At 44.5% G+C, this 26,027-nt stretch overlaps 1 protein-coding gene across 1 annotated transcript; it reads left to right on the plus strand.

Annotated features, from left to right (window-relative positions):
• The first annotated feature begins 966 nt into the window (after nucleotides 1–966).
• WBP4 (WW domain binding protein 4) lies at nucleotides 967–20,378 on the plus strand. The gene is made up of 10 exons (XM_084278755.1): nucleotides 967–1,070; nucleotides 6,414–6,486; nucleotides 7,969–8,031; nucleotides 8,133–8,256; nucleotides 9,086–9,316; nucleotides 10,110–10,165; nucleotides 13,213–13,276; nucleotides 15,352–15,503; nucleotides 16,482–16,696; nucleotides 19,102–20,378. Coding segments are annotated over exons 1-10 (1,188 nt in total). The 5' UTR covers nucleotides 967–1,068; the 3' UTR covers nucleotides 19,310–20,378.
• Nucleotides 20,379–26,027: the final 5,649 nt, after the last annotated feature.

Below are 26,027 nucleotides of genomic sequence, written 5' to 3' on the forward strand. Positions count from 1 at the left end.
GCACCGCCGGGAGATAAGTGACAGGGCGCCGGGGCGGGGGGTGGAATACACCCCCAGAGGGGGCAGCTGAGGAGGGGCTGCTCCGGCTTCACCAGCCACGGCCACCCGGGAATGGACAAGCCGCCCCGGGCGACAGCACAGCCCGGCCGGGGCCTATGTAGTTTTATTTTTGGGGCGGAGAGGGACCCGTGTCGCCCGTCGTGGCGCCGGCCCCCCGCCCCCCTCCCCCGCCGTCTTCGGAGCGCACACACGCGACCGGGCCTCCCCGCGCGCAAGGGGCGCGCGGACGCCGACCGCCCCGCGCGCGCGCGCGCCCCCACCCCGGCAGCGCGGAGCCGCCGCTGCCCCACGACGGTGGCGCCAGGGGGGGGGCGGGGGGGGAAGCAGCGGGAGGGGAGGGGAGAGAAAAGCGGCGGCGACGGGGGGTGGGAGAGGCGGAGGTAGCGGGGAAGAAGTCGGCACGCAGCACCCACAACCCCCCCCCCCCCCGCACAGGCGCTGCCTGAACTCCTGAGAAAGTTGGCAGGGAGGTCCGGCGGGACCGGGCGCCGCTGGCCGCGGCCCGAAGGCGCGGCCCGCCGCCTGCCCGGAGCCCGCTGCCACCTCCCCAGCCCCTTCGCAACCCCCGTCTCTCACAAGCCGCGGCGGGGCAGGAACAGCCCGGTACCGGGTGCTGCCGGCGGCAGGGCTCGAACCTGTGGCCCACGGAGACTCGCTCCCCCCCGCGGGGGAGGAGAAAGAGCCTCCGCGCCCCCCGCAGCTCGGGCTCGCCGCAACCTGTGGCGCACGGGCCGGCGGCACTCACCGAGCGGCGGCGGCTCCCTCGCCGAGCGGCTCCCCGCAGAGCGCTCGCCTCTCCCGAGGGCGGGGGGAGGAGGAGCGGGCGAAGGCAGGAGGTGGGGAAGGGCGGGGGGGGAGCAAAGCGCGGATTGAGTCCTCCCGGCTGCCGTCGCCGTGTTCCCTCCCCCCGCCCCGGCCCGCCCCAGCGGCGCGGCGCGGCCAGCGGAGGGGACCGGAGCGGCTCAGAGCGGCGCGGCGCGGTTCGGCGGCGCTACCAGGGAAGCGGCGATGTGAGTGCTGGGGGTCGGGAGGGAACGGGCAGCGCCGGCCGCGCGCAGACCCCCCCCCAGCCCCGTCCTGCGGGCCGGGGGCGCGCAGGGCCGGCAGCGCGGGGTTGAGGGTGGCAGAAGCCGGGGCAGGGCCCGGTCCCCGGTACCCGCAGGCCGTGGGGAGGCCTTGGGCAGCCGTGCCGCGGCTGTGCCCCAGCGTCGGCCGGCGACCCCCGCCTCGCTGACCCGAGTTATTTCCCCTCTCGCTGCGGTCTCTCTGCTCCCCTAAATCCTTCCCCGCCCCCTCCCGCTTGTTTGTTTCTGCTGCGCTTTCGGCCCCTTATCTCTCCTTGACAGGCCGGGCCCCTTCGCCTCATGCCCTGCAGCGTAGGGCGGGGAGCGGGGCTGTCCCTCCGTGCCCCCAGACCCTTCAAACCGCGGCCTCCTTTGGCACCTCCGCTTCGGGGTGAAACGCACGGAAACAAGCCGCGCCGCCTTGGTTTTCCTGCCCGTCTCTTTTTAAGTCTTTAATTAGAAAATCGGTGTTAATGCCTGCCTAGATTTGCAGTGCGTAGAAACCCAGGGTTTGGAGGTTGTGTCATACGAATGGCTTTAGCCTTTAGTCTGTTACTTTTCAAGATACACTACCTTCCCTGCTGAAAAATAAAACTGTAAACCGATGAAAAATTCCTTCAGAGATCCCTCTGCAAGGAAGTGTTTGATGGTCAGGATGTGAGAGCCTGTCTTGCAGGCTGATACTACATACAGCAGTGTGCTTAATTTTAGCTGCTGCTAAAATTATACCTGAACGGTTTCTTGACCCAATTTATGTTGCTGGCTTTTTCCTCTTATCATATTCTTCCTGACATAGCTCGTATCCTTCTTTTGCATCTACAGCAGCAGACCTCTGCTCTCAGTAGATATCCCTGACTAAAGATATTTAATTTTTGCAGGCTAACCCAGGCAGTTCGCTTTAGATTCCCTGTATAAGGGGGAAACACACGTCTATGGAGTTGACTTTGTTTCTGAGGTGCTTATTAGGATGGAAGGAGTGCAGTTTTGGAAATTACAGTCTCCTGTCTACTGATGTGGAGAACTTAAGACAACTTGATATTTCACTTTTTAGATGACTGAAGTTAGTGGAGATGAGGTCTGTTGAAGTTCCATACATGCAGAAGGCTATCTGCCCCAACATTCTTGTGAATTCTTGTATATTTTTAAAAATACTTGGAGCATTACCTTTCATGTTACATCATTTACAGTTTAGACAAGAGATCTGGCAAAGCAGATTTGTGCAAATGATCTTCAGCACCAATACAGGTCAGACTAAACAGCTTCTGCAGACTCCACTCTGATCAGATTGTCTTGCAGGACATGATATGTATGCTCTTTAGAGTGGGCTAATACGGTAGTAAAAAAAAGCAGCCACTCAGGCTGTAAATTAGAATTTACAGAAGGACTGCAGACAGTAAGATTGATTTGAAGGCCAGAAGAATGAAACTCTTCACAGAACTGCCCTGTTTCATGAGGATGAAAATCCTATCCAGTACTACTCTGCAGGAGCTCACATGTAGACCTGTGTTCTGTGATATAGTAGTGGGCCAACAGGCTATGGCTGGGTAAAAGGGCAGCATTTTTTACTGGGGCTGGGATGCTGCTGAGTCCTTATTTTTAAATATAATTTAAAAAAATAAAGGGTATCTATCTATGGAGAGGTTTTTTTAGGGTAGGATTAGTGCACTATGAATGAGTTGCTGTGAATTATTTGGGAGCATGGGCTGTTAGGGCAATGACACTGGATCCTACTTCATGGTACTCAGGGTAAAGTCTTCAGAGATTGCAAGTATTAAAACCAAAGACAGCTGGCTTGCTGAGCATGTGTATGGTGTCGTTCCTCCCCCCCCCCCCCCAAAAAAAAAAAAACCCAACACGTATAATTTGGACAGATCCATGCCTGATATAAACTCCACTGCATCTTTGACAAATTTCAAGTCTGGTACCAGACTTTGCTTACATGTCCAAATTCATTTGTGTGTGTGTGTGTGTTCAGAACCACTTGAAACAGGTTTTTTTTGTTTTCCTTTTTTTTTTCCTTTTTCTCCCCGTACTCTCCCTTTAGTTTCAGCCAGCATGTGGTGGGAACCAAAATCTCCAGCCCAGTCTCACAATAAAGCTTAGCAAAGCTGCCTCAGCTGACGGTAGCTTCTTTATGAGGGTTTCCTAAGCTTCCCTATGTAAGGAAGGCTGACTGCACCACCTGTTAAAATAGTACTGTAAGTTGTGAGGAGAAGCAGCTTGCACACTGATGGCTCGGGACCCTGGACCCCAGTACTGATGGAGTTACTCTGCAAGTTGCTTTCTGAATGTTGTCAACAGAACCTGTCCCCATCTGTACCAGCACCATTCTGTTCCCCGTGTGCCCAGTAGCAGGTTTCCAAGCTGACCTGCTCTGGGAAGTCCAGCTCTGAGTTAACTTTGTCAGAACCCTATCCAGGAGGTAGAGCTTTGTAGTAAAACCGCACCCCCCTCGGGGTGCGTGTCACCAGCTCCCGTTTTGATAGCCGCTCCAGGGTAAACGTGTGCAGTGCTCAAGTCTCAGCCCTGCAACCCTGGACAGGCCGGGACACGCTGTCTGGTCTGTCTCTTGGCTTTGGCGAAAGGAAGAAACATGGCTGTGGTGATGGCTAGCCAGTCAGCTGGTCCTTCACAGGTTAGGCCAGCTGTAAAGCTGAAAACAAGAATCAATCTTAACTTTCCTGGTCCAAGTGCAAGCAGAAGATACAGAGTCTTAAAGGCTGTATCGTTTTGAGTGCAGTAACTTTTAAAAATAGCTGTTTCCCTTCAGTTGAACACGATTACTCAAGTATAGAAGAACTCTGTACCACTTTAACAGCATCTCCTCTCCGGCCTGTATTTGGCAGATTAATAAAACAATCACACACACGTTGTCATCGCTCTGCATTAACTTTCAGGCTTGTGACTGGAGCCCGTGAAGCACTTGTAGCATCTCACTGAAGTGGAGTCTCGCTTCAGTTGCTGCTCCTGTCTGAACATTCCCCTGGTTTGCTCTCCTTGCAGCACCATTGGTGCTTCTTTGCAGTTCCATGGCTGTTACAGTGTTAGAATGGCAGATGCTACTCAGTAGATATTCCAGCTGAGCTTGCTTTTTTTTTTCTTTTTTTGAGCTGTATGAACTCAAGCAGGAAATCTTCAAGATGATTATTCAGTATATAACATTCTGTACGCTCCTAAGTTGCAGAATCTGGGCTGCAATTTGCACAAGTAACTCCATTAATAATGAAATGCAGGATTTAAGGTTCCCAGGATATCAGGACTTCTGCACAGAATATTGTTTACATTTGCTTTTTATGTAACAGCAGAGAGTCAGCTCCAATCTTTATCAGAACCAATAGAAGATGAAGACAAAAGGCTTCTGGGTTTGTAGTTAGGCCCCAGGTATGCCCTCAGGTTCTCCAGCAGAAGTACTCTCCATGTAGCTGCAGTGGTTTGCAACACAGGTCATGTCCAGCAGCATTTAGGAAATGAGTTAGTGGAAAATAGAGCTATGAAAATACAGCTCATCACAATCTCAGGGCTTGGCTTTTGGTGGGTGCAGCTGTACGTCCTAATTTTAACTTACTCTTGATTCTCTTGAAGAGAAAGAGCCATCCCTGACAGGTTAAACTTGGGGATGCACAGATGTACTTGTGCCTCCGAAACACGTGGTGAGGCTCTTCTGCAGTTCATGTGTTTGCTGTCAGAGTTGGTCCATTGCCTTAGGAAGGTCAACCCAGCTTTCAGCTGAAAATTTCTCTTAGATGAAAAATTTAGAGACCGTTTTGTAGCTCTAGCTCAAAAAGAAAAAGGGCCTCAAGGTATTTCTGAGCTCTGAAATTCTCCCTCCCTCTCAGCTGGTTTTTCAGCCAGAGCGTTCGATTTCCCATGCTTTGGCCCTTGTACATTTTGATACATAAATCTCAGAAGCCTTTTAATTAAATGTGTGACTGAGTAATCACCCAGTTTTAAAATACACCACTTAGGGATGGGCGGGTTCCTGTTTAAACCGGGGGAAGCCCAGCTGCTTGCTTCTAGCTTTCCAGAAAACTGCTTGAAAAGCTGCGGCGTTGCAAACACAGTATTGCTTATAGGTTGGTATATTTTGGCAGAGCATATCCTTCTTATTTACACTTTTATAGCATCATATACACATCATAGCATCTTAGAAATTGTATTTGTACATTAAACACCGGTTGGAGAGCATATTTTGATACCTGATTAAGAGGTGAGTCTGTTTCTACACGTGTGAGCAGATCTTTCCTATGGATTGAGGGCGCTGTTTTCTTTTTATTTAGTAGAAGCATCAGGAAGTATTTTCCTTGAGCTCTGTACCGTGATCTTCAGGTGGAAGGCAAAGAGGAATTTTTGGGACTGACCTCTTTTTTAACGTTCTCAGTGTAATCCTGACTGGTTTTTGGCTCTGCACCTCTTTCTGATTCATTCTAACTGAAAAAAAGCCCCAGAGAAGTCTGTTGCTGGAGTGCATTCTGTTGAAGCGAAGCATTGACTCTGTTGCTGCAAGCCAATGAGAAATTGAATTATTTCTGCACAAGCTTCATCTGGCATTAGAAAGTGGGTTTTGATGAAGAAGCAGCTACTGGAGGGGTTGTTTTATTGTTAAATACTTTTATATACTAACTTTTGAGCTCTGAAGAGTTTTCCCCACGTTTCCTGACACATATGCAAGCGACCTAGATTGTGTGGTTCAGAAACACTCACGTTTTTACGCTGAAACATCCAAACAATTTATGTCTGTGTCTGTGACCCCACCTTAGAATCTGTTCTAGGACCCTACAGTAGCTCATGTTGTCCGGAGCAGCACCTTTGTGTTGTGTTACCCAAAGTAGACTTTGACATCAAATATGAACTTTTACACTTAGAAACATTTCTCTGCGTTTTTAGGAAACACAGTGCAATTTGCACTTCTCGGACAGTTTTGTGTTTAATTAGGGTATCTGGAGCTGCTCGTTTCTCTCTGGCTTGCTACTTCTTGTATTTCTGGTTCTTGCAGCATCACCTCCAGTGTAAAAAAAATGGCTGTTTTCAGGGGTCAGATGGGCACAATTCCAGTACCAAGTTGTGTTTTATGGGGCACAGTAGTCAATATAGTACTCCTGCTTGCTCATGTACTTTGTTTAGAAAAAAAGAAGTGAAAAGCAAACTCTTGGCACTCGTTTACCTAAAGACAACTAAATTTAGATTCTGAAGATGCATACATATATGTACACACATATATGAGAAAAAAACCTGTGCCTTTGATTACTATTTCAAATTCTCCATCTCTATTTTTTTGTTTTCTTTCCCCAGGGCCGATTACTGGAAATCTCAGCCAAAAAAGTTCTGCGATTACTGCAAGTGCTGGATAGCAGACAACAGACCTGTACGATGGTCTACAGTACTATGCCCATGGTTCTGAAACACTGGGAATTCCAATCACAGGCTTTTCACATCCCTTTTGATATTAATCTCTTGATGCATGAAATGTGTGGTTTAAAAATGCCTCGTAATACTTGTGATATTTAAGATGTATTACATGAGAGCCAGATACTGCACTGAAGATGGTGTGTGCTGTTCCACTTGGCAGTACATACCAGAACTGAAATATCTGACTCTGCTTTTTCTTCAGGTTCTGTAATTTAGCATTTGATCTGTCTTGAAACTTACATCCACACCTGTTCCTAACCTTCATATGCAAGTTGAAAGCAAAACCTGGCATGCATGCTGTTTGTGTCTGGCAGGCCTGGTAGAGCCAGTGCTCTGAGCATTGAAAGCAGGTTTCTTTGATTTCACACAGCCCACGGAAACGATACTGGGTTACGGAAAGGTGTTTCTGACTTGCAGATGCCTTTTGTGGACTACCAGCCCCATTGGTTTCTCAGAAATGAGTTTTGCATTCCTGACTCGATGCCAGGGGTGCTCCTGGAGCTGAGCTTCATCTGGCTTACCCTTAAGATACCTGCAGTTCAGAATGACAAGCATGAGCTGATTGGTTTTGGTTTCTTCATGTAGTCAATGAAGAGAAATACATGTTAAAGGGGGTAACTTACAAAGTCTGTTTTTAAATGAGGTGACACATCCCCTGCACATTGGTTTGTCCAAAGAAATTCATGGGTTACTAGTCAGGCTCAGGCACCTAACGTTTGAGCACCCACATGAACTCAGGTATTTTTTAGGAGAGCCACACAAGCACTTCAGCTGTTGTATCTGTAGAGCTTCTGAACTTCCAAGTCCTGCTGGCTTCAGTCTTTCTGGCAGCTTTTTGGCTTGCAGGCTGTTCCATTGTCCTTAGTGACCCACTTCTTCCATCTTGCCTTTTCCTCCCTCCCTCCTGAATTTGGGAACCTTCAGACTAGTTTAAGTTCATGGGATATCTGTGGAGCATAGCTAATATTTGGAACTCTAAAAGCAGCATAGCATATATTTGGAACTCTAAGTAAGCCATATGGTTTTGAAAAGTTTGTGTGAAAACAGGATCAAAAAATCAAGGGGTGATACTTGGAAGAATAGCATGGAGAGGGAGCCCAAATTCCCTCTTACTTGTCTCTAACCTGTGTGCTGAACAGTGTTATTTGAAAAATTGTAAGTCTTTTAAATACCGATTGAAGTTTTATGGTACCATTTTGGGGTGTTACAGAGTGTTACTGATGTTTTTCATTACTTCTATGTGGAGTGTTTCTCAGTGTTCCTCAATTCCTATAGCTATTTTATAACTGTAGTGTTTGCTGTCAGTGTTTTCAAAACTGATTACACTTAGGTTTGTTTAACTTAAGTTTAATCTTAATTAAATTTTAACTAACTAAAAATAACTAAATTACAATGGTATAATACATATAATTTTTTCTTGATTTTTCTTGCATTTAAGAGCATTGATTTTCACGAAAGAGGAAAGAATCATAAAGAAAATGTGGCAAAAAGGATTAGTGAGGTAACACAAATATCTTATTTGTAGAAAAACTTATTTTAAATCTCTTTCATTATCAAACTCGTTTAATTTACTGTATTGGGTTTTTATTTCTTTTGTTTTAGATTAAAAAGAAAAGCTTGGAAAAAGCAAAAGAAGAAGAAAACATGTCAAAAGAATTTGCAGCAATGGAGGAGGCTGCAATGAAAGCATATCAAGAGGACTTGAAAAGGCTTGGAATTAAGCCAGGTAGTTCATATATTTGCCATAGGTTTAAAAAGAGAATTGAAAGAGTATTGAATAGGAATGTTCTTTTCTTAAATTAGGTTTTAGGAACATCAGAGGAAGCTTCCAGGATTATGTTTTCTCATTTAAAAAAAAAACCCAATATGTGTGCCAGTTGCCATTTGCAGAAGTTGCAGAACACAGTGGTTTGTTTCAGCTGCTGTGTCTCTCTGGTCCATGGAACAATCCAATTTGGAGTAGAAAAATTAAACAATATGGTAACAAAAAATAGGCTGTAGTTGATGCTTTGAGTTAGCAGTGCTGCTTCCAGTAGTTAATTTTATGTTGCAGTTTTGCCAGCTGGAAACAAAAACCCACCCCTCAAGTATTTATAAGATTCCCCCCTCAGTCTTCCCTAGGCTAAAAAGTCCCAAGTCCCTCAGCCTCTCTTTGTAAGAGGGATGTTCTAGTCCCATTATCATCTTCATAGCCCTTTTTTGTACCCTCTCCAGTAGCTCCCTGTCCTTGAACTGGGGAGCCCAGCGCTGCACACAATATCCCAGGTGAGGCCTCACCAATGCAGAGTAGAGGGGGAGGAGAACCTCCCTCGACCTGCTGGCCTGATATTTTCTTTATGTCATTCATCCTTTGATATTTAGACTTCCTTATGACACTACAGTATCTGCAAGGCAAGATTCTTTGAATACGATCTGTAAGTTTACCTGCTATGAGTGTAATACCAATGAGTGAAAATTCATAAGAACAAAATTTCCTGTTTGCTGTTGCTCAAGAGTGACTAATATTTAACTTCAGATTATTACTTTTTTTAAGAGAGGTTTTTTTTTTTTTTAAGATGAAGTAGGTCCCAGTTCGACACAAAGTAAAACACAGAGTACTACAGTGGAAACTAAAGAAAAGAAAGACAAGAAAGAGAAGAAGGAAAAGAAGGAGAAGAAAGAAAAGAAAGAAAAGAAAAAAAAGACGTCTCAGGACACCTCAGTGCCACCAAAAAGTGAAGCAAAGGAGTGGGTGCAAGGACTTTCTCCTGAAGGCTATACATATTACTACAACACAAGGACAGGAGGTAAAAACTAGAGAGGAGCAAATGCAGATGTAGTTATTGGATATAAATGAGAGAAGACCACCTGCATTCTTTACTCTGTCCCCTATAGTAAGCTGTTTATTAAAATGTGAATAATTAGGTGGAGTTTCAATATTTAACATTCATGACTTAGACATCCTGGGCTTCAGACAGGCACTGCTGTTTGTTAACGATGGCAGAATGCAGCAGTTCCACCGTTTCTGGAGGTGTTCAGCCTTTCAGAGGTTAAGTATGCAAGAGAGAGCTGTGATCTTCCTAAAGCAGCTTGCTTAGCAGGAATGTGAAGGAAATTGATTGTGTCCAAGTAAATGAGAGTGGTTATGGATTGCTGTCTGATTGTTTCTTTCCACATTCACAGGATTTATCTGACTGACATTTGTCGAGGAGCTATGTTATGATCTACTCTAGAGAGTTTTATGACTAATGAGACTGTTACAAGCTGTTTCTTATCAATTTAAGGATTGACGTTAGTATTTACTGTAGCTGTAGTCTTTCCTCCTACAGGATAACTTCCAAAAGGTAAAAATGGCGTGTGCTTGGTTTCCTCTGGCCTGAGCTACCGTTTAAAAAGCAAACACCTTTTTTTGTACCAAAATTCCAGTATGGGTGTGTTGGCCATAGAGTCTGGAAGGTGGTTAGTCCTGGTAAAGCCAACTGTAATTATGATACTTTGCTTTATTGTTCCTACCATTGTTTGATCAAAGATGACTGTATTACTTGTATGTGTGCATGCAAGTATTGAATGACAGGTGAAATATGTTTTTGTTTTTTTAAGAATCACAGTGGGAGAGACCTAAAGGATTCCAAGGCAACTCTCAAAACTCACAAACGGTAACAAAATGCCCTTATTTTTGCTTTGCCCTTCCAAATGCTCATCAGAAATAAGCAATTTGCAGGTCTTCTGACTGCAAAAGATGAATCAGTCTAAGTAAACTTAGGAAAACATAATTTAAATTTATAGAATGTTATGATACAATTGATGAAAACTGGAATCCTGCTATACAAATCTTTTTTGGCTAATTTCCTTACCAAGGGAAGAGAAGCAATGGTGGTGGTGGTGTTTTTATAGAATGTGCTTTTTTGATGCTTCGTAAAAATTGAAAGTTTTGGGGAAATTTTTAATAAATTCTGCTTAGCCTTTTGGGACTGCAGTGTAATTAAAAGAATTACAAGTTACACATTTGACATAGTTAAGTTCCTTTATCTTAGGAAACATTGAGGTTATGCTGTCAGGAAAAAAGTGCCTTTTTTTTTCCTGTTTGCTTTAGGATACAGTTATGTGATAATTTGTCTTTTTCATGGATTTGTTATGGTCATGGAACCTTTGTGCAAACAACCTTTTAGAATATTACTTTATTTTCCATACTTATGTCACTAGAAAACTTGCAGAATAGCCCAAAGATAGGAAAAAAATCTTATTATTAATGGGCTTTCCCTTGATCCTTGTCAGTCCATGTTTTTTAGGCTTCACAATATTAAAACCAGGATTTTTACAACACTCCCATGAAGCGATGTCACTTCTCCCCATTTTCAAGATAGGTGTCATCGCTACAGTATGATTGAAACTTGGTGTTTGCTAATGTTGGGGTTTATGTAAGGGATCAAAAAGGCCTGGCTTTCTCAGAGTGTTTGATGTTCTGAAGCACTCTGTTGTCACATCTGAGAAGGTAGCCTCTGCTTGATACTGGGTTACTTACAGCCTGAGGAGAAAATGGTTGTGACTCTCTGTGTGGTTAGGCAATGGAATCAAACCACAAGGTGTAGGTGCCATTGCCTGTATTGCCTCTCTTGTTAAGGCAGAGATGCAGGCTTTTGCCACCCGGTGTTCATTGCCACAAGACTTTGTGTCAGAGCTGCCCATCACATGTCACTCTGGCTTTCTGATTCCTTCTTAACCAGCACTTCAGCGTTATCTTTTCAGACAAGGCTTAGCTTTGCAGTGTTTGTAAGCCAGTCATAACTGCAGCCTTCCACTGACAGAGGTGGTCCTGGGACTAATCTTGTACGGTCCTTGGTGCGTATTTAGCCCAACCATGAACTAGTTCAGGGACTGCAGATACCAGAGTTTAGGTTAGTGCTCTGCGGGCTTATGACCTTGCATCAGCTCTCTGGGTGTTTGGAGAAATGCCAGTGCAGGGAGAGCAGATGGAGGAGGGAAGGAGCTCCCTTCTTGGCAGCGATTTGAAGTTAGCTCATCTCTATCACAAACACCCACCTTCAGCTCTCGGCTATCTCTAATGCCACATGGCTGTATTTTGCCATTCCTCCCTCACCCTGCTTGGTGACTCTGTGGTGTCTTGAGTTATTTTTGCTATGGCTAAAAACAAGCATTTGATTACTCCCTTATTTAGTCTGAGCTAAAGATATTGGGAACATTCCAGGTCTCGAACAAGGACTCACACTGCCCAGAAATTAAAGGGCATGCTTGCAGTGTGTAGTGCAAGTGAGATTCACAGGCCCTCCCTGTTTTACAGCACATTAACTTGCTGCTAGGAATTAGTAAGAGGGGGAGAGAACGGAGTAGTGAAAAGGCTTGTTGAAGAGTACCTACAGCTTCAGTTAGATTGACATGCTGGCATTTATGTAGTAGGATACTTGGTGTGCCTAATGTCAGATATCTGCTCAGAACCTCTAAAAACAGATCTAAAATGTTCAGGATATAACTCAACATTAAAAAAAAAAAGAAGTTGTGCTTAAAGATTAGTCTTTTGTCCTCTTCCTACTTACATAAAATAGATTTTCTTTCCTCATCTTTTGTTGAAACTAGCACACTGAAACTTTTGAGAGCAAAGCCTCAAGTAAACTTGCAAACTGAAGGCTTTCATGCTTTTTTCCTGCTCCGAACCTACTGATACAGTTTTCCTGTTTCATACATAGCTTTCTACAACTCAGCTGTGAGAACCTGAAATCCCGATTTTGTTGTCTTTGTAAAAAACCCCAAAGTTTTAATAGGTGCAGGGGTATGTGTATGCAGAAGCCTGTCTAGGGGGCTGTGTGTATATATGTACACACAGAAATGTTTATTAATGCAAAAATCACGTATGGCAAGGGTGCATGGAAGTTCTGCCCCATACAGGGGAGTGGGCAGGATTAGTACTTACAGAGCAGTGAAATAGCATATGTGTAAGTGTTGATGAAAATCAGGTTCTTAGGGGAGATGTTAAGTCGTGAGTAATGATTGATTAGCTGTGGCTGGTGCTGCAAAACAACCTTTAATTTAATTACACATCCACAAAGACATACCAGCAACTTCTGCTGCACTTCAGCTGTATTTATTAATTAGGACAGGAAAACTGTTGCTTTACTAAATAAGTAAGTTCATGGTATGCATTCCTGCAAAGTTTGTTTCTTCAGCATTTTTGGTGAAGATCTATTTTGGAATAAATTTTAGAAGTTTGGGGGTTGTTTGCTTATGTTTAATTTGAGAAAGTATTTATTAGTATTTTTTTTCTATAGCCCTCACAAAACCCTGAGTCTTCCAGAGACATTTTTTCTTGGTCTCTACTTCAGACAATGACTAAACCAGGAAATACCAAATTCATGTGTAAATACTATGGGAAATAAATTTTGTAAAAAGTAAAATAATGGCCTTTATGGCTTTTATCATCACCCAAACTGTGTGGCAACCTCTCCTGTACTGCCTCATACTAATTATCTGTTGTTTGAAAACTTCTTCGTGCATTTGCGGTACTTTAAAGTCAGGGAAGTCAATCTCATTTGAGCCAAAGGGAATGCTTTCTAACAGCTTGAGGGTTTCATGCTTTAAAACAGTAAAATTATCATGACAAAAATACACTCAGGTGTTGAATGGTCTTATAAGTTATGTTTTGGTTGATCCTTAAAACTTTTTTTAATCAGCTCCTTTATCTTTTTCTCAGGCAGAGTGGGTAGAAGGCGTCAGTGAAGATGGTCATACTTATTACTATAACACACAAACTGGAGGTAAGGAGACCTTGTTTTCCAGTTATGCTGTTTCAGAAGAGGGTTTTCAGAGCCGTGTTTCATTTTGCAAGTAACTGCATTTTAAGGCTGTTACTGTGTTTTGTTTTCATGTTGTTACCTTAGTTGAAATATACTTGTTGCTTAAGTCAGTGCTGGCTTTATAGCTGTACCATCAGTGTGTATGCATTTGTGTTTCACCGGGGGTTTTTTAGACTTAGTTTTTCAACTTGGAGAATTCTAAAATAAGGGTTTGTCTTTTCTACATATATACTGAAAATATGGTTTGGAAACCAGAAAGGGGAAGGATTTTGATTTAACTGGTATGCAGAACTGTAGAAGAATCACCTAAACTTTTCCTCTTGCTGACATGGCACTGATAGAAAAGTCCAGAATCTTACCTCTTTCTTATTTTCATGGTTGTTTCCCTACATGGGGAACTTCAAGGTATATACCCCAGAACAAGCATCTGTTCTCTAAATCTGTTTGAATAATTTTAAGGTCAGTGATGCCTCTTTGGAGAGCAAGTGATTTTTATGCTGGCTATGAGTTTTCCTTCTGCTGTTGGGAATGAAGTGACATTCCCTGTGATGCCAAGACTAGAAAAAAAACCCAAAACAAACTAGAAAAGCTTCTGGGTTTTCAGCATGCCAGTCCCCTCTCTGCCACTCCCTGGCTCAAATGATTTCAAATTTTTTTTGCTTTTGAAAGGGAAATGAGAGGCTGGTTATTTTTAAACATTGCCTTCTAAGTTCAATTACATTCTATGCCTTTGGTTGTACTGTTTTTTAAGTTCTTCACGGGCACATGACACTCGTGAAGAATGTGGTTGAGGTCGTTGCATTTTGCAAATTGTTTGGCCTGTGAGATTTTTAAAGCAATCCCTTTCTTTTACATGGCTCCACGGATCTTGGAAGTGCTTGAAAAGCACTTGTCAGTTCTGTTAACACTAATCTGTTGTTAAACGAGGGGACTGGTGGTAGCATCTCATCACAGAATCGTAGGGGTTGGAAGGGACCTCCAGAGATCATCGGGTCCAACCCCCCTGCCAAAGCAGTTCCCTAGGACATGTCACTCAGATAGGCGTCCAGACGGGTCTTGAATATGAGAAGGAGACTTCACAACCCCCCTGGGCAGCCTGTCCCAGGGCTCTGTCACCCTCACTGTGATAAAGTTCTTCCGCATGTTGGTGTGGGACTTCCTGTGCTCCAACTTGCAGCCATTGCCCCTTGTCCTGTCTCCACAGACATCTGAAAAGAGGCTGGCCATTTCCCCCTGTGTCTCACATTTCAGATATTTATAAGCATTGATCAGATCCCCTCTCAGTCTTCTTCTCTCAAGGCTGAACAGCCTCAGCTCACTCAGCCTCTCCTTGTAGGGGAGATGCTTCAGGCCCTTAATCACTTTGTGGCCCTGCACTGGGGTCTCTCCAAGAGATCCCTGTCTTTTTTTCTGCTGGTTTCATCTGAAACATGTAACTTAAAAGACCAGTATCTCAAGGCTTAGCTCCTGCTACTTCTCATCCCTGCTGCAAGTCACACTTTGGGAGGCTGCACTCACTCCACTGGCTAGGTGTGAGACCCAGCAAAGTGAACGTTCACAGTTACTAGTCTAAAGCTACGTGGCAGCAGTACCCTTAAGGTTCTGGTTGGCACAGGAAGGGGGGTTGTCTGCTGGAGAGCCGAGGCTCACAGTTGGTGCTCTTCACTTTATCCTCTCTTTGTAATCAATGGGCAGGTCAAACCAAACAGGTGCCCCAGAGGGCAGTTTGTCTGTCCTGTGTTAGGGTGAGAGGGACCACGGCCTTGTGGTCTGCTGTGTGGTATTTTTCTCAAGAGTTAAGCTTTATCAACATGAGCTCAGCTGTGAGAACAGAATCTCTGCTGGGAAGTGAAATGTTACCTCTTTCAGTGTGTTTATTAAAACAAACATACCAAACAAGCACAAAAGCCTCCTGCTAAATTAGTTGCTGTATTTTTGCACAAAGCAGCACTGCTTCTGAAAGGTAATGTTGTCAAAGCAATAACAAGTGAGAATTAGAAACATAACAAATGTGGTTATTCAAATATTTTGGACAGTATCGACATGGGAAAAGCCAGATGGGTTTGTGTCATCTTCAAATGAGAAGAGTCCACGTGACAAGCGTTCTGAAGAGCTTGGGGAAACAGAGTCTGAGTCAGACTCAGAAGACAGTGAAAATGAAGCACAGAGTTCAGAAAAAAAATTCAAGGTAAGTTTCTAGCCTAAGATGGTTTATCTTTTACTTCTTGTGTGATGAAGTTAAACCCTGTGACTGAAAGTAGAAGTTTGCACTGGTTTGGATAGTAAAATGAATCTTTATCCAAGTATTTGTCCCGTTAGCGGCACTCTTTCAGAACAGAGAACATGCTCTTTCCTTCAGCCCACTGGGAGTAGTTCTGCAATAAGCATGATATGCTTTGAGAAAGGTCACTTATCTCTCTGAAATCACTGACAAAATGATTTGGATGTGGTGTGAGGGTATGACTTCTCACTCTCATTGGAAAACGTAACTGCCAGGAGGCTGTCAGGCAGTGCCCTTGCCTGAAAAGGACGTGGTTGTAGCTTCGTTAGTAATCGAGAAAAGCATTGGCAGAGCCCAGTACAAAACCTGCATCAATTGCAGGGTTTTGTCTTCAGACATAAAACTCCAGATAAAGGGCGTGACCATGGCTCTGCTTGGGTCAGACCTGTTCTCCTGAAGCTGGTAGCTCAGAACAGGCAGAGACAGTTTATATATAAAATGTATTTGTAGACAGGTGGTAATTCTAAAATGCATCTTTTTGTGTCACCCTGCATTGTGACAAACCACTAGGTACTCACTGTACAGTGTGAGTTCCTGCATGCACAGAAAGCTGCCTGTGAATTTTTGCCTGTTTTTTGACTTTACACATGCTGAGCTTTGTTTTTAAGTAAGTTTGCATTGGCTGCTTCTTGCTAACTTCAGCCTCCACAGGTGGGATTTTCCAGCTTTAACTTTTTGTAGCATTTAAGATTATTTTTTCAACTCTGTATGATGAAAGCACAAGGAGAGAAATTCAAAGATTTTATTAGAATGAGTTTGTTGTTTCAAGTTGCTCTTGATTGAAAAGTATGACTAGCAGATAATAGCAAATAAAATATGTAAAATAAAGATACATTGTGTTTTTATTTAGGCATTTTTGTTTAAGGTGGGTTTTTTCCTCTTTAGAGGAAAGGAGGGAATGGTGAAGACTCAGAGGATGGGAAAAAGTCTCCCAAAGCCAAAAAGCTAAGTCCTTACGGGCAATGGCGAGAAGTTAAGCCAGAAGAGGAGAGTCAGTCAGCTTCCCAGGAAACCTCCAGTGATGCAGCTAACAAGACCAACCCTTACGGAAAATGGAAAGCGATTACGGAAAAAGAAGAGGAAGAAGAAGAAGAACCATGGTGAGGATCTTTCTACCACAGTTATTTTCCTAATATTTGTTTCCAGAACACTTGTTTGCAGAGCTGAAGCTTTTTCTTCTGAATTCTGGCAGGATTAGCACAGCGGTGATTGGAATCATTGCTGAAATACAGCTCTTCCCACAGTGATTATTTAAGTAATAGCTGTCCATGGCAGATAGTGGCTGTGTTTTGGTTTTAGTGTAGAAGTTCACTGTGAGTACAGAGCAAAGTGATTTAAAGGATCGTTGTCATCCATCAGTTTTTCACAGAGCCTCAGTGTCATCTGTATTAACTTAGTTACTCTAACTTTCTATTCCTTAACACCATCTCCTTCAACAGTCCGGTTCAGCTGCCCCAGGAGCTCTTGTGACTGTTGTTTCAACTGCTTCCAGCCTTGGAACAGCACAGGCAGTTTTCTCAGGGCCTCTAGCTTCCAGGGTAAATTCCCTTTCATTCTCATGAGTAATCAGTTGGGCCAACTCTGCCTGGAGTTCAAGATGTACCTTGATCTTCTCGGGCTGGCAGCAACCTGATCTTGATCCTACTGGGTTAACATCACTTTGAATTCCTTCCCTGTGGGATCAATAGTTGCTGACATAATGAGTATGTTTTTTCAGACTCGATTTCTACGAAAGCCTGGTATGTTTGGCTGAGTTGCTTCCACAAGCAGTAATTATTCCTCACTTTGTGGTGTTGTGCTAGCTGTAACTGTTCACTTGAAGCACACACAACTTTTTTGTCCTACTTCCATCCAGTATTGCAGTGAAAGACTTGTGGTTTAACTGTTTTTCTTGTTTCTTACTTTCCTTCATTTCAAAGCAAAGTCCAGAACAAAGTCCATTGCAACCTTGTCTGCTGTCACTGTCGGCAAGACCTGGAGGCTCTTACAATGTGGTGGGAGACATTTCCTGTAATGATTTAAATAAGGCCATGAAGGACAAAACAGGCATAATCTTGTTATGCCAGTTTTAAATCTGGAAGCTGTCTCTCTTTCTTCTGTCCAGCTGATGTAGTGCAGATGTTTTTGTGACATGCATCTGATCAGGAGGGGCGTTTGGGTTTTGTTTCATTGCATAATGCCTGAGGTGGCTCATTTGCTTGTGAAGCAGGATGTCTTTTATGGCCAGTTTCTTGTTATGGGTGCCCTCTAGGATTATGGAAAAAAGAGGTTTGGGAGAATGAAATCAGGTTTGTTTGCTTCATACTTAACTTCATTCTCCAACATTTTAATTCTGAATTACTAAGCAGATACAGCTTTGACCTGTTTGAACTCACATGAGCACTGATACACTTGCTTGGAGATGATCATGTTGCTTGATCAGTTAACGTAACGCCTCCCATATCGGACCACTAACCACTCCTTGGCTCCAGAGCTGATTAGTTCTTTCAGGGTTTTGGAAAGCACTGTCCAATAAAACGTGCTTCCTGCTGCTGAGCCTCCTGTATCAGTCTGTGCCTGAACGCTCGGGCTCGACAGACACACCTGTAAATGAGCCAAATGCAGTTGTTTGTTATTTGCTTTAAACTGGGACTAGGCCTCTTCCAGAAAGTTTTCATTGTAGGGATACTGCAGTGCTCTCACTTTCTTGACTTGCAGTCATTTTCATGGGGTTTTTTTTGGGTGCAGGAGCTGATCCACATCTTCCTTCAAGCACAGAACCTGAAACTCAGCAAAGCACATGAGCTGACATCAGAGTAACACTGAGTAGTACCAAAAGCTTCCTTGTGTGGATTGGCCAGGAATACAGTATCTCTTCACAGTACTGTTATGTCAGCATAATTCCTGATGAACTTGTGATTTAGATCATTTTCTGTGAACTGTTTGGTTCTCTCCATCATACGTGTGTGCACCATGGGTTATTCTTGTAGAACACACTGTTTGGCTGTTGACCTCCTAAAACCAATCGGTCATTTTTAGACGGTATCTGTTGGCTTGTTCAGGTCGGTATTAGCTGTGATCCTGTCCTCCAGAGCTACTTCTCCCAGTTTAGGGTCACTGGCTGATTTTTGCAGCCTGTTCTCTCTTTCCTCATACAGACCCTCAGGGATGGGCACCCGTGGGAAGCTCCTCAGCAGTGCTTTGGCAGTAAACCATTGCTGTTTACTACTGTCTTTCAGCATGCCTGGATTTACACAGATGCAGCCCTGTTGTCTTTTACAGGACTGTTTACATATGGGTGCTTGTGCCATCTCTCTAGAAGGCCTTGAGTTTTTACTTTTCATACCAGCCTACACAGAAGGAACAAAGGACATGTTGTTTGGGTTTTCTCTTGATCCCCTGTCACGATGGTGACCTTGGTTAGAAGACGGTATCTAACTCACTCAGAACTGCTCAGACAGTTCAATATGGATATCACTGTTGCTTTCTCCACGTAGATTAACCCTTGTATGTTTTCCTCTCCCAGTGAAAAAGTGGACCTGGAGCTTCCTACTACGGAGAGCGACAATATACCACCTCCAGTGCTAGATGTCCCAGAAGATGCGACCATGATATTCAAAGAGAAGACAGTCACCTCCCTTGGAGACCTGACAGAAGGGGTGCCGACTTTTAAAAAGAGGAAATTTGAAAATGGAAAATCTAGAAACTTAAGGCAAAGACTGAGTGATCAGTAATACTTCAGAAATATTTTAGATTCCATTTAAGTTAGAGTGAGTCAAAAGTTTAATATTTTAAACAGGCTTTTATAAAGAAATGTTGGATAGAACTTAAGGATTTATAGGTATCAAAACACATGTGAGTTGTACTATTTTTTTATTTTATTTTGATGTGATTGATTTTGGAGTTGAAGTTTGTGTTATATTATCTCTTATGCAATATTGTAAATACATTTCTTTTTCATTTTAGCCATGCCACCTAATTCCAATTTGCTCTCTGTATGCTGTTTTAAATACAGTGTGTAAGGTTTTTTACTCCTTTTCTGAGTATAGGAGAATGTAGTAGTCCTTCATCTGGCAAAAATGATGCAGACATTTTATCTTTACAGAAGAACTCGATCAGTGGCGTGTACTGCAGAGGAAAATCATCCCCCAAGATTGTTTTTGTGGAATACTTTCCCAGCTAATGAGTGAAAATATTGTGCTTACTAACCTTTGGCTAATTGCTTGCAGGAGTAGGTGGTAAGAGAGCCAACATTACACATAGATCCTTTGAAAGCAGTTTTTGCAGGAGTTAGTCACATCAGTGCCACTCATTTCCAATAACATTCCAAAAGAAATCATTTGTGTGCATGCATGACAGATGTGTTAGACCTCTGCAGAGGGTGTAAACCTTAGTGACAGCATCAGAGCCACCAGCCCCGTTGGAGCAGATGTTTCTGTGGTGTCTTCCTGTTGTGTTTTGCTTTATTATTGTCTTTGCTTGAATGGGTTTTTTTTTTTCTTTTTACACATCAAATTGTGGGTTTTTTTAATCATACTTGCTTTGGTCTTGATTTCTTTTTGTCTTTTTCCTATTTTCATGAAAAATATTCCAAAGACCTGGCCCCAGTATAGCACTCTTTCTGAAGCTGGTGGGGTTTCTCCATTGATAAGAGTATGTTGAATAGTGACAGTATTCACTGAGAGGGGCTAAGGGCATTGAACCTTCATCCTTCTCAGCACCACAGGAGAGGGGAACAGAAGATGGATAAGTAGAGCTGATGGCTGTGCTGTTCAAGGTGTCTTGGATGTTTTCTTAAGGATTGTAGGTTTGCTTTCTTCACTTGGTGGGATCAGACTGCATTTTGAGATTTACTGGCTGCATCAGAATAGAACTACGTGTGTTGCTTCTGCAGGTATCAAACAGTGGTCCTTACAGGTCCAAGTCATTAATGCATTGAAAGTATCTCTGTTGCTAGAGTCTCTGGTTCTGAAGTGCAGGAGAGCCTCAGTCAGAAACAGAGGGTGCAGTTAAGAGAGTTTCTTGAGTCCAGCTACAGCAAAACAGTTGGTGGCTGCTGAGCTTGAGCTTCAGTGAGAAAACAACTGTTAATCTGTCAGACCAGCAGGGAAAGGAGCACAGGACAGGGGATTTGGGTGTTCATGTGTTATGAAGGAAGCAAAGTCCTTTTTGCTGTTCTGTGGCATTTTCTCTGTGTGTTAGAAGAGAATTGAGTATTACATTAAATCCGTGTGTGTCTTTGGCTTCATCAGGGTGGCTACATTTCTTGTGATGTTTGATTTGAGAAGTTTGGACATTTCCAGGAATACCTAGCCCTGGGTTGTCGTTTGGAGATGCAGGATGCAGTGCTGGATGCTCTCACAGTCATAGGGGCAGGTATCTACACCACGTACTCCGTATCAAAGGCCTCACACGCCAGGCCAAGAACAGAAATGTCCCTTCTACTGGGGTTCCTTAAAAAGCAGGTGTGTTCTTACTCGAGCGTTACTCCAGCAGCCAGGAGCCTGCTCTGACTGGAAGCCTCCACATTTTTGGGACCAGTTCACACTCATTTCCTCCCACCCACCACAAGTATTGCCCTTCCAGCTAAGTAGCTTGTCTTCCTCTTGAATCCACCACGTCTTTCCTGAGTCACATAAAGCGTCCTTGTGTGACGGGACCTCCAGTGCTCCACCAGCACCCCTCTTCATCCAGTCCAGCCCGAGTTTGCCTTGGCTCTGTGTTCAAGGAAGATTAAGGCCATGCCTGATGTCACTAATGCTTCCTTAGCCTATTGGAAATAACCTTTCATACGTCTCTAAACCACATTTGCCTTTCACATGACTGCATCACGCTGTCTGCTGATCTAGCAGGACAACTGCCTCTTTCTGTTCCCCTGCCGTTGCCAACCACTGCGTTAACAGCTGATGGTGCTTTCCTTTCATGTTTTTGCCTTACAAATTTGGTCTGTGCTGCTGCACTCATCCTGCTTGTTACCCCACGCCTGAAGTATGTGCATTTCCTTACGACCACTGTAAAATGATTTTATTGTTTATTAGTATAGGGGCTTTTTTGTAGGCTCCTCTGAGGCAGGCATCTTTCCTCTCCTAGTGAGTGCATCCTTCCTTAAAAATGTAGTGTCACACTGAAGTGGTCACAGGCAGCGATTTAAACTGCCTGTGACTAAAGTGGGTGTTTAAAAACATCTGAAGATAAAAGCATCCAATAGGTGGTTCCTCAAGGAGCTGCTGTTAGTTGTTACACGAACCAAAGATCCTTGTCAGGCCCTGTCTGTGGCAGGGGCTGCAGTAGGGAAAGAAGAGGCACGTCGTCTTTTTTCACTGCAAGTGAGGCCGCTTTAAATACCGTAGGCTCGCTCTGGCTGGTGGGACTGGCAGAGCCTGTATCTCACAAAGACATGCAGCTACCTTGGGGAGTCAGTTTGGGGAGAGGCCAGTTTATATTCTTTGTCCTCAAGTGTAAACTATAGCAAGGGCCAATTGCATCACACCTGACGTATCCAAAGCCGCTGTCATTCAGCTTCCCTATGGTGCATCTAAACCAAGTGTTTTCCCTTCTGTGCAAAAATTCTGTCCTGTGTGAGAGGTAAAGGGCAGACGCTGCTTCTGCACAGGTCTCCCTCCCTTCTGTGCTACCTCCCTGCAGAACCTTCTGCCTTGGGATCTGCCGTAGGAATCCACTAGGTATTACCAGAGTTACACTCCTCATCTGCTAATCCTTCCCAGGGCCACACTGGGTTTGGCAAAGGAATGTTCCCTTTGCTGTTTCAGAAGAACAGTGGTTTCAGGAGAAGAGGATTTTGTTTCTAAGCCGTTTTCTGTCACACAGTGTGTTTTTCTCTGTCTGCTTTTACTGCGAGCTCCTGAGCGAGGGCCGCGCTCTCAGTGTCCTAGGCTGTCACCGGTGTTACTGCCAACAGGGGAAGGAGAGCTGGAGAGGAGGGGGTGGTCATCACAATCCCTCATGGTTCTTTCTGCATGGTTTTGTGCAAGTCATTTCACTGCTTATGGGCTTTTTTTGTTTCCTTGCCTCATCACTCACCCATCTTGTCTGTTTAGAAAGACCTTCGCAGCGCAGGACGCTTATCTTTGGGAGAGTGTGTGTGTGTGTGTGTGTGTGTGTGTGTGTGTGTGTGTGTGTGTGTGTGTGTGTGTGTGTGTGTGTGTGTGTTTACAGCAGGGCCTGCTTGGAGTTGGTGATCCATTTAGGAGCAAACAGATTGCATATACTGAAGATGAGCTTTGTTGGGCGTTTGTTGTGCCGGGAGCCATGCAGAGACCACCTGCTCCGCTTGATGCAGGTTGTAGAATTATCCTTGTTCCTGTTTAAGCGGGGCCAAATTTTAACCCTTCATGTGGGAATTTGTAGACTGGAATCCAGACTTTCCCAGTAAGGTGAAGTTGGGGGGTTTTTTGACTCTCATAGACAAAATGTGTGCTGTGGCATCGTCCAATCCCAATATTCAGACGCAGAAGGTGGGAGGCCTGCTCATGGCATGGCTCTGCCTTAGAGTCACTAACCCGTGTGTGTAGAAAAATTTCTCCTTGCCCCCCACCCCAAAAAAGGTGTCATTTCAGTGTATATTTTGGTATCTTAGAAAGGGAGTAAAAAGCTGTTTTCAGGCTGTTTGGTTTCCTTGATTTGCTTTCTGAGTTGCATCTCCCCTATTTAGTGCTTTTCTTCTTGTTAAGAGTTTTCCTCAAACCGTCTTCCTCCAGCATTCCTGTATATGCAGCTTTCGTGTCACCGCCGTGCCGCGGCTGTAGCCTCCCTTCACCTGATCCCGGCTCTACCGAGCTCGTCCGAAGGCTCCGCGTTGGCTTAACCAGCCCGCGCTGTCTCCAGACCCTGGCTTACGCCTGGCACTTCCGCTGCCTGTTTGTGTCATGCCCTGAAGAAGTACAACCTTGCCTACTTCGATACAACATGCAGGCCATTCCAAGACTGGCTACATGTGCTCTTTTCACTCTCTTGGTAATTTGTTTTCCTGAGGCTGAGATTTCACTCCATCCCTCCTGCGGGGTTTACAGCCCTTGAATCCTTTTGCTTGTTGGGACGGAAGCCGTCTGCACACCTTCTGCTGTCTGCTGCAGCAGCCCTTTGCCTCGGTCTCATCAGCCATATCTCTTCAGTCTCTCCTATATCTACCTCTTAAGTCCTCTTCCCCTCTACCTGCTGAACTATTTAACTTAGGAATCGTGTTAGCCATCTGTGTGAGTGACAGCTCTAGCTTTATGAAACATTTCAGGATATATATATAGATATATATATATATAGGATGATCTTTGGGGTCCTTTCCAACCCAAGGCGTTCTGTGGTTCTATAGAGCTTGAGTAAAACCTTCTGTACAGAGCAAAAAGTAACAAGCTGGAACAGGCTAAATTTGCCCAAGAGGTTCCCAGAGAACGTGAGCAAATGCAAATTTGAGTCCACATGTAAAAGCGGAACCGGACGGTGTTCAAAGCCAGCGCCGGCCTCCTGCAGACCACAGGCTGAAGACAGCAGGTTTCAGGGACTCCCTTCGCTGAAGATACAGGGAGGAACAGTGTGTGTTGGGGGGTGGGGAAGGGGAGGGGGGATTGAAAAGCGCTTGGTTTTGTTCCTGAGTTCAACAGCTGGTTTCTCTTGACACCTTCTTGGTTGCAAGTAGAAAATATCACAAGCTCTGGAAGTGGAGTTTGTATGGAGATACCAAATAAAGCTTTCGTTTGAACAATCGCTGTTACCAGTGTTCATCTATTCAAGGGCCTTAGGACAACCTGAGGGATTTGTGGGTGGATGCTCTGCTAAAAAGGGGGACAAGGTTAAATACAAACCCAAACTGGTGTGTAAATATGGAAATGCTTCTTAATACTTTTATTTTGCGGTCACCGGCACCATGTCGGGTGCCTTCGTTAGCACACTGAGCAGTTACTGGAAACTGTTCTATTCTGTGCATCAGTTAGGAGCAACAAATGACCTGGGTTAGAATTGTTAATTATAAAATTCTTCATTTTATATAGCTACTGTTCAGTGGCCTACAGAATGTAGCTGAGTATATCCACTTCCTGACAGTAACAGCTTGTGATCCAGTAGTCATCATACTTGCTGGGCTGAAGAACGATGAGCAGCGCCCTGAGAGCTAAAGATCCGTGCTTTTAAAAGGTAGAGAGTATTTCCTAGGATTTCTCTTACTTTTTGTCAACGTGGTCTTTTGGCAGAGCAGCTGGGAAGGGTCAGGTACCATCTGGACAAACAGTTCTGCCAGGCGAGGAAACAGGTTCCACCGCTAGCAATGTGGGGTTCTATTGTTAGCTAAAGGAGAACAGGCAGCTCACTACTGCGAGTGAACAAATCCATGTGTGGTTCCAGCATCCCAGAGACATTCCCTTGTGCATTCTGTTGGTGAGAAAGTAACTGAGGTAAGGTACCGGGGCTGCTGCTTTCCATCTTTCTTGCCATACAAAGGGCTGTTCTCAGGCTCAGCTTTCGCCCGGCTTCCTTCTTTGCTGGGAAAGAACTGGGGTGGTGGGGGGAGGTTCTTCAAGATCTGGTTGCACTTCTCATTACTTGACTCTGGTCTCACTGGGTGTACAGTGCAGTGTAATAAATTAGAGGGTTTTTTTCTTTATTCTGAGTCAAGTCTGGTTTGCCCGTGATACTCATTGCAGAATGATCTCTCCCTGTCCTTATCTTGACTCCTAAGCTTCTCAATAGATATTTTCTTCCCTGTCCATCTGAAAAGGGGTCTGACAGAGCGGCTTTGGTGGGCATCTGGCCTCCAGCCAGGGTCAAACCACCACAATTTCACATTGATGGGCTCCTGAAGAGAGGGGGAGTCGATGGTGAGTGGGGAAGCCAGGTGGAGGGGTGGCGTTTTGTTCTGTACGTTGCCACACAGTTTGAGTGTGCAACGTGAAGCTGCAGGAGAAGCTGTTTCCTCCAGGATGAACCTGCTCTTGCTCTGCTCTCCCACAACTGCTTGTGCTCTCCCCAAGGGCCGTCAGTGCCTTCCAGGGAGCCCATTTCCTTGTTACCATAACTTTTCCTGCTGGTGGTTTCTCTGCTGAAAGTCAGGGTTGCTCATAGGAACTGCAAAGCCCAAGTTCAGAGTACTCTCCATCCTGGAAATGCCTCAGAGATGGCATCGCTCTACCCCATACCCCTTCCTCACAGACAAGTGCCAGCCAAACCCCATCACACAGAAAGACTGGGGTGGAAGAACCTGGAATAAAATAAGGCATCAAATACTACTTTGTAAGTTAAGGAGAAGCCATTGCTTCCAACAATGCTTTGTCAGTGAGGAGAAGGAAGTGTATCTGCCTGTAGTAAAACAAAGTGCTACAGGCAATGACCTCCTGTAAAAGGGGGTCTGCTCAGCAGGGAATTCTCTGACCTAAGTGGGCCCAGCAGTATTTTCCTGTCTCACAGACAGGCATGAGCAACAGCAGGATAAGCTTCATCAGACAAAGA

This window comes from Gallinula chloropus, assembly GCF_964237585.1.
Source record: "Gallinula chloropus genome assembly, chromosome: 1".
Lineage (NCBI taxonomy): Eukaryota > Metazoa > Chordata > Aves > Gruiformes > Rallidae > Gallinula > Gallinula chloropus.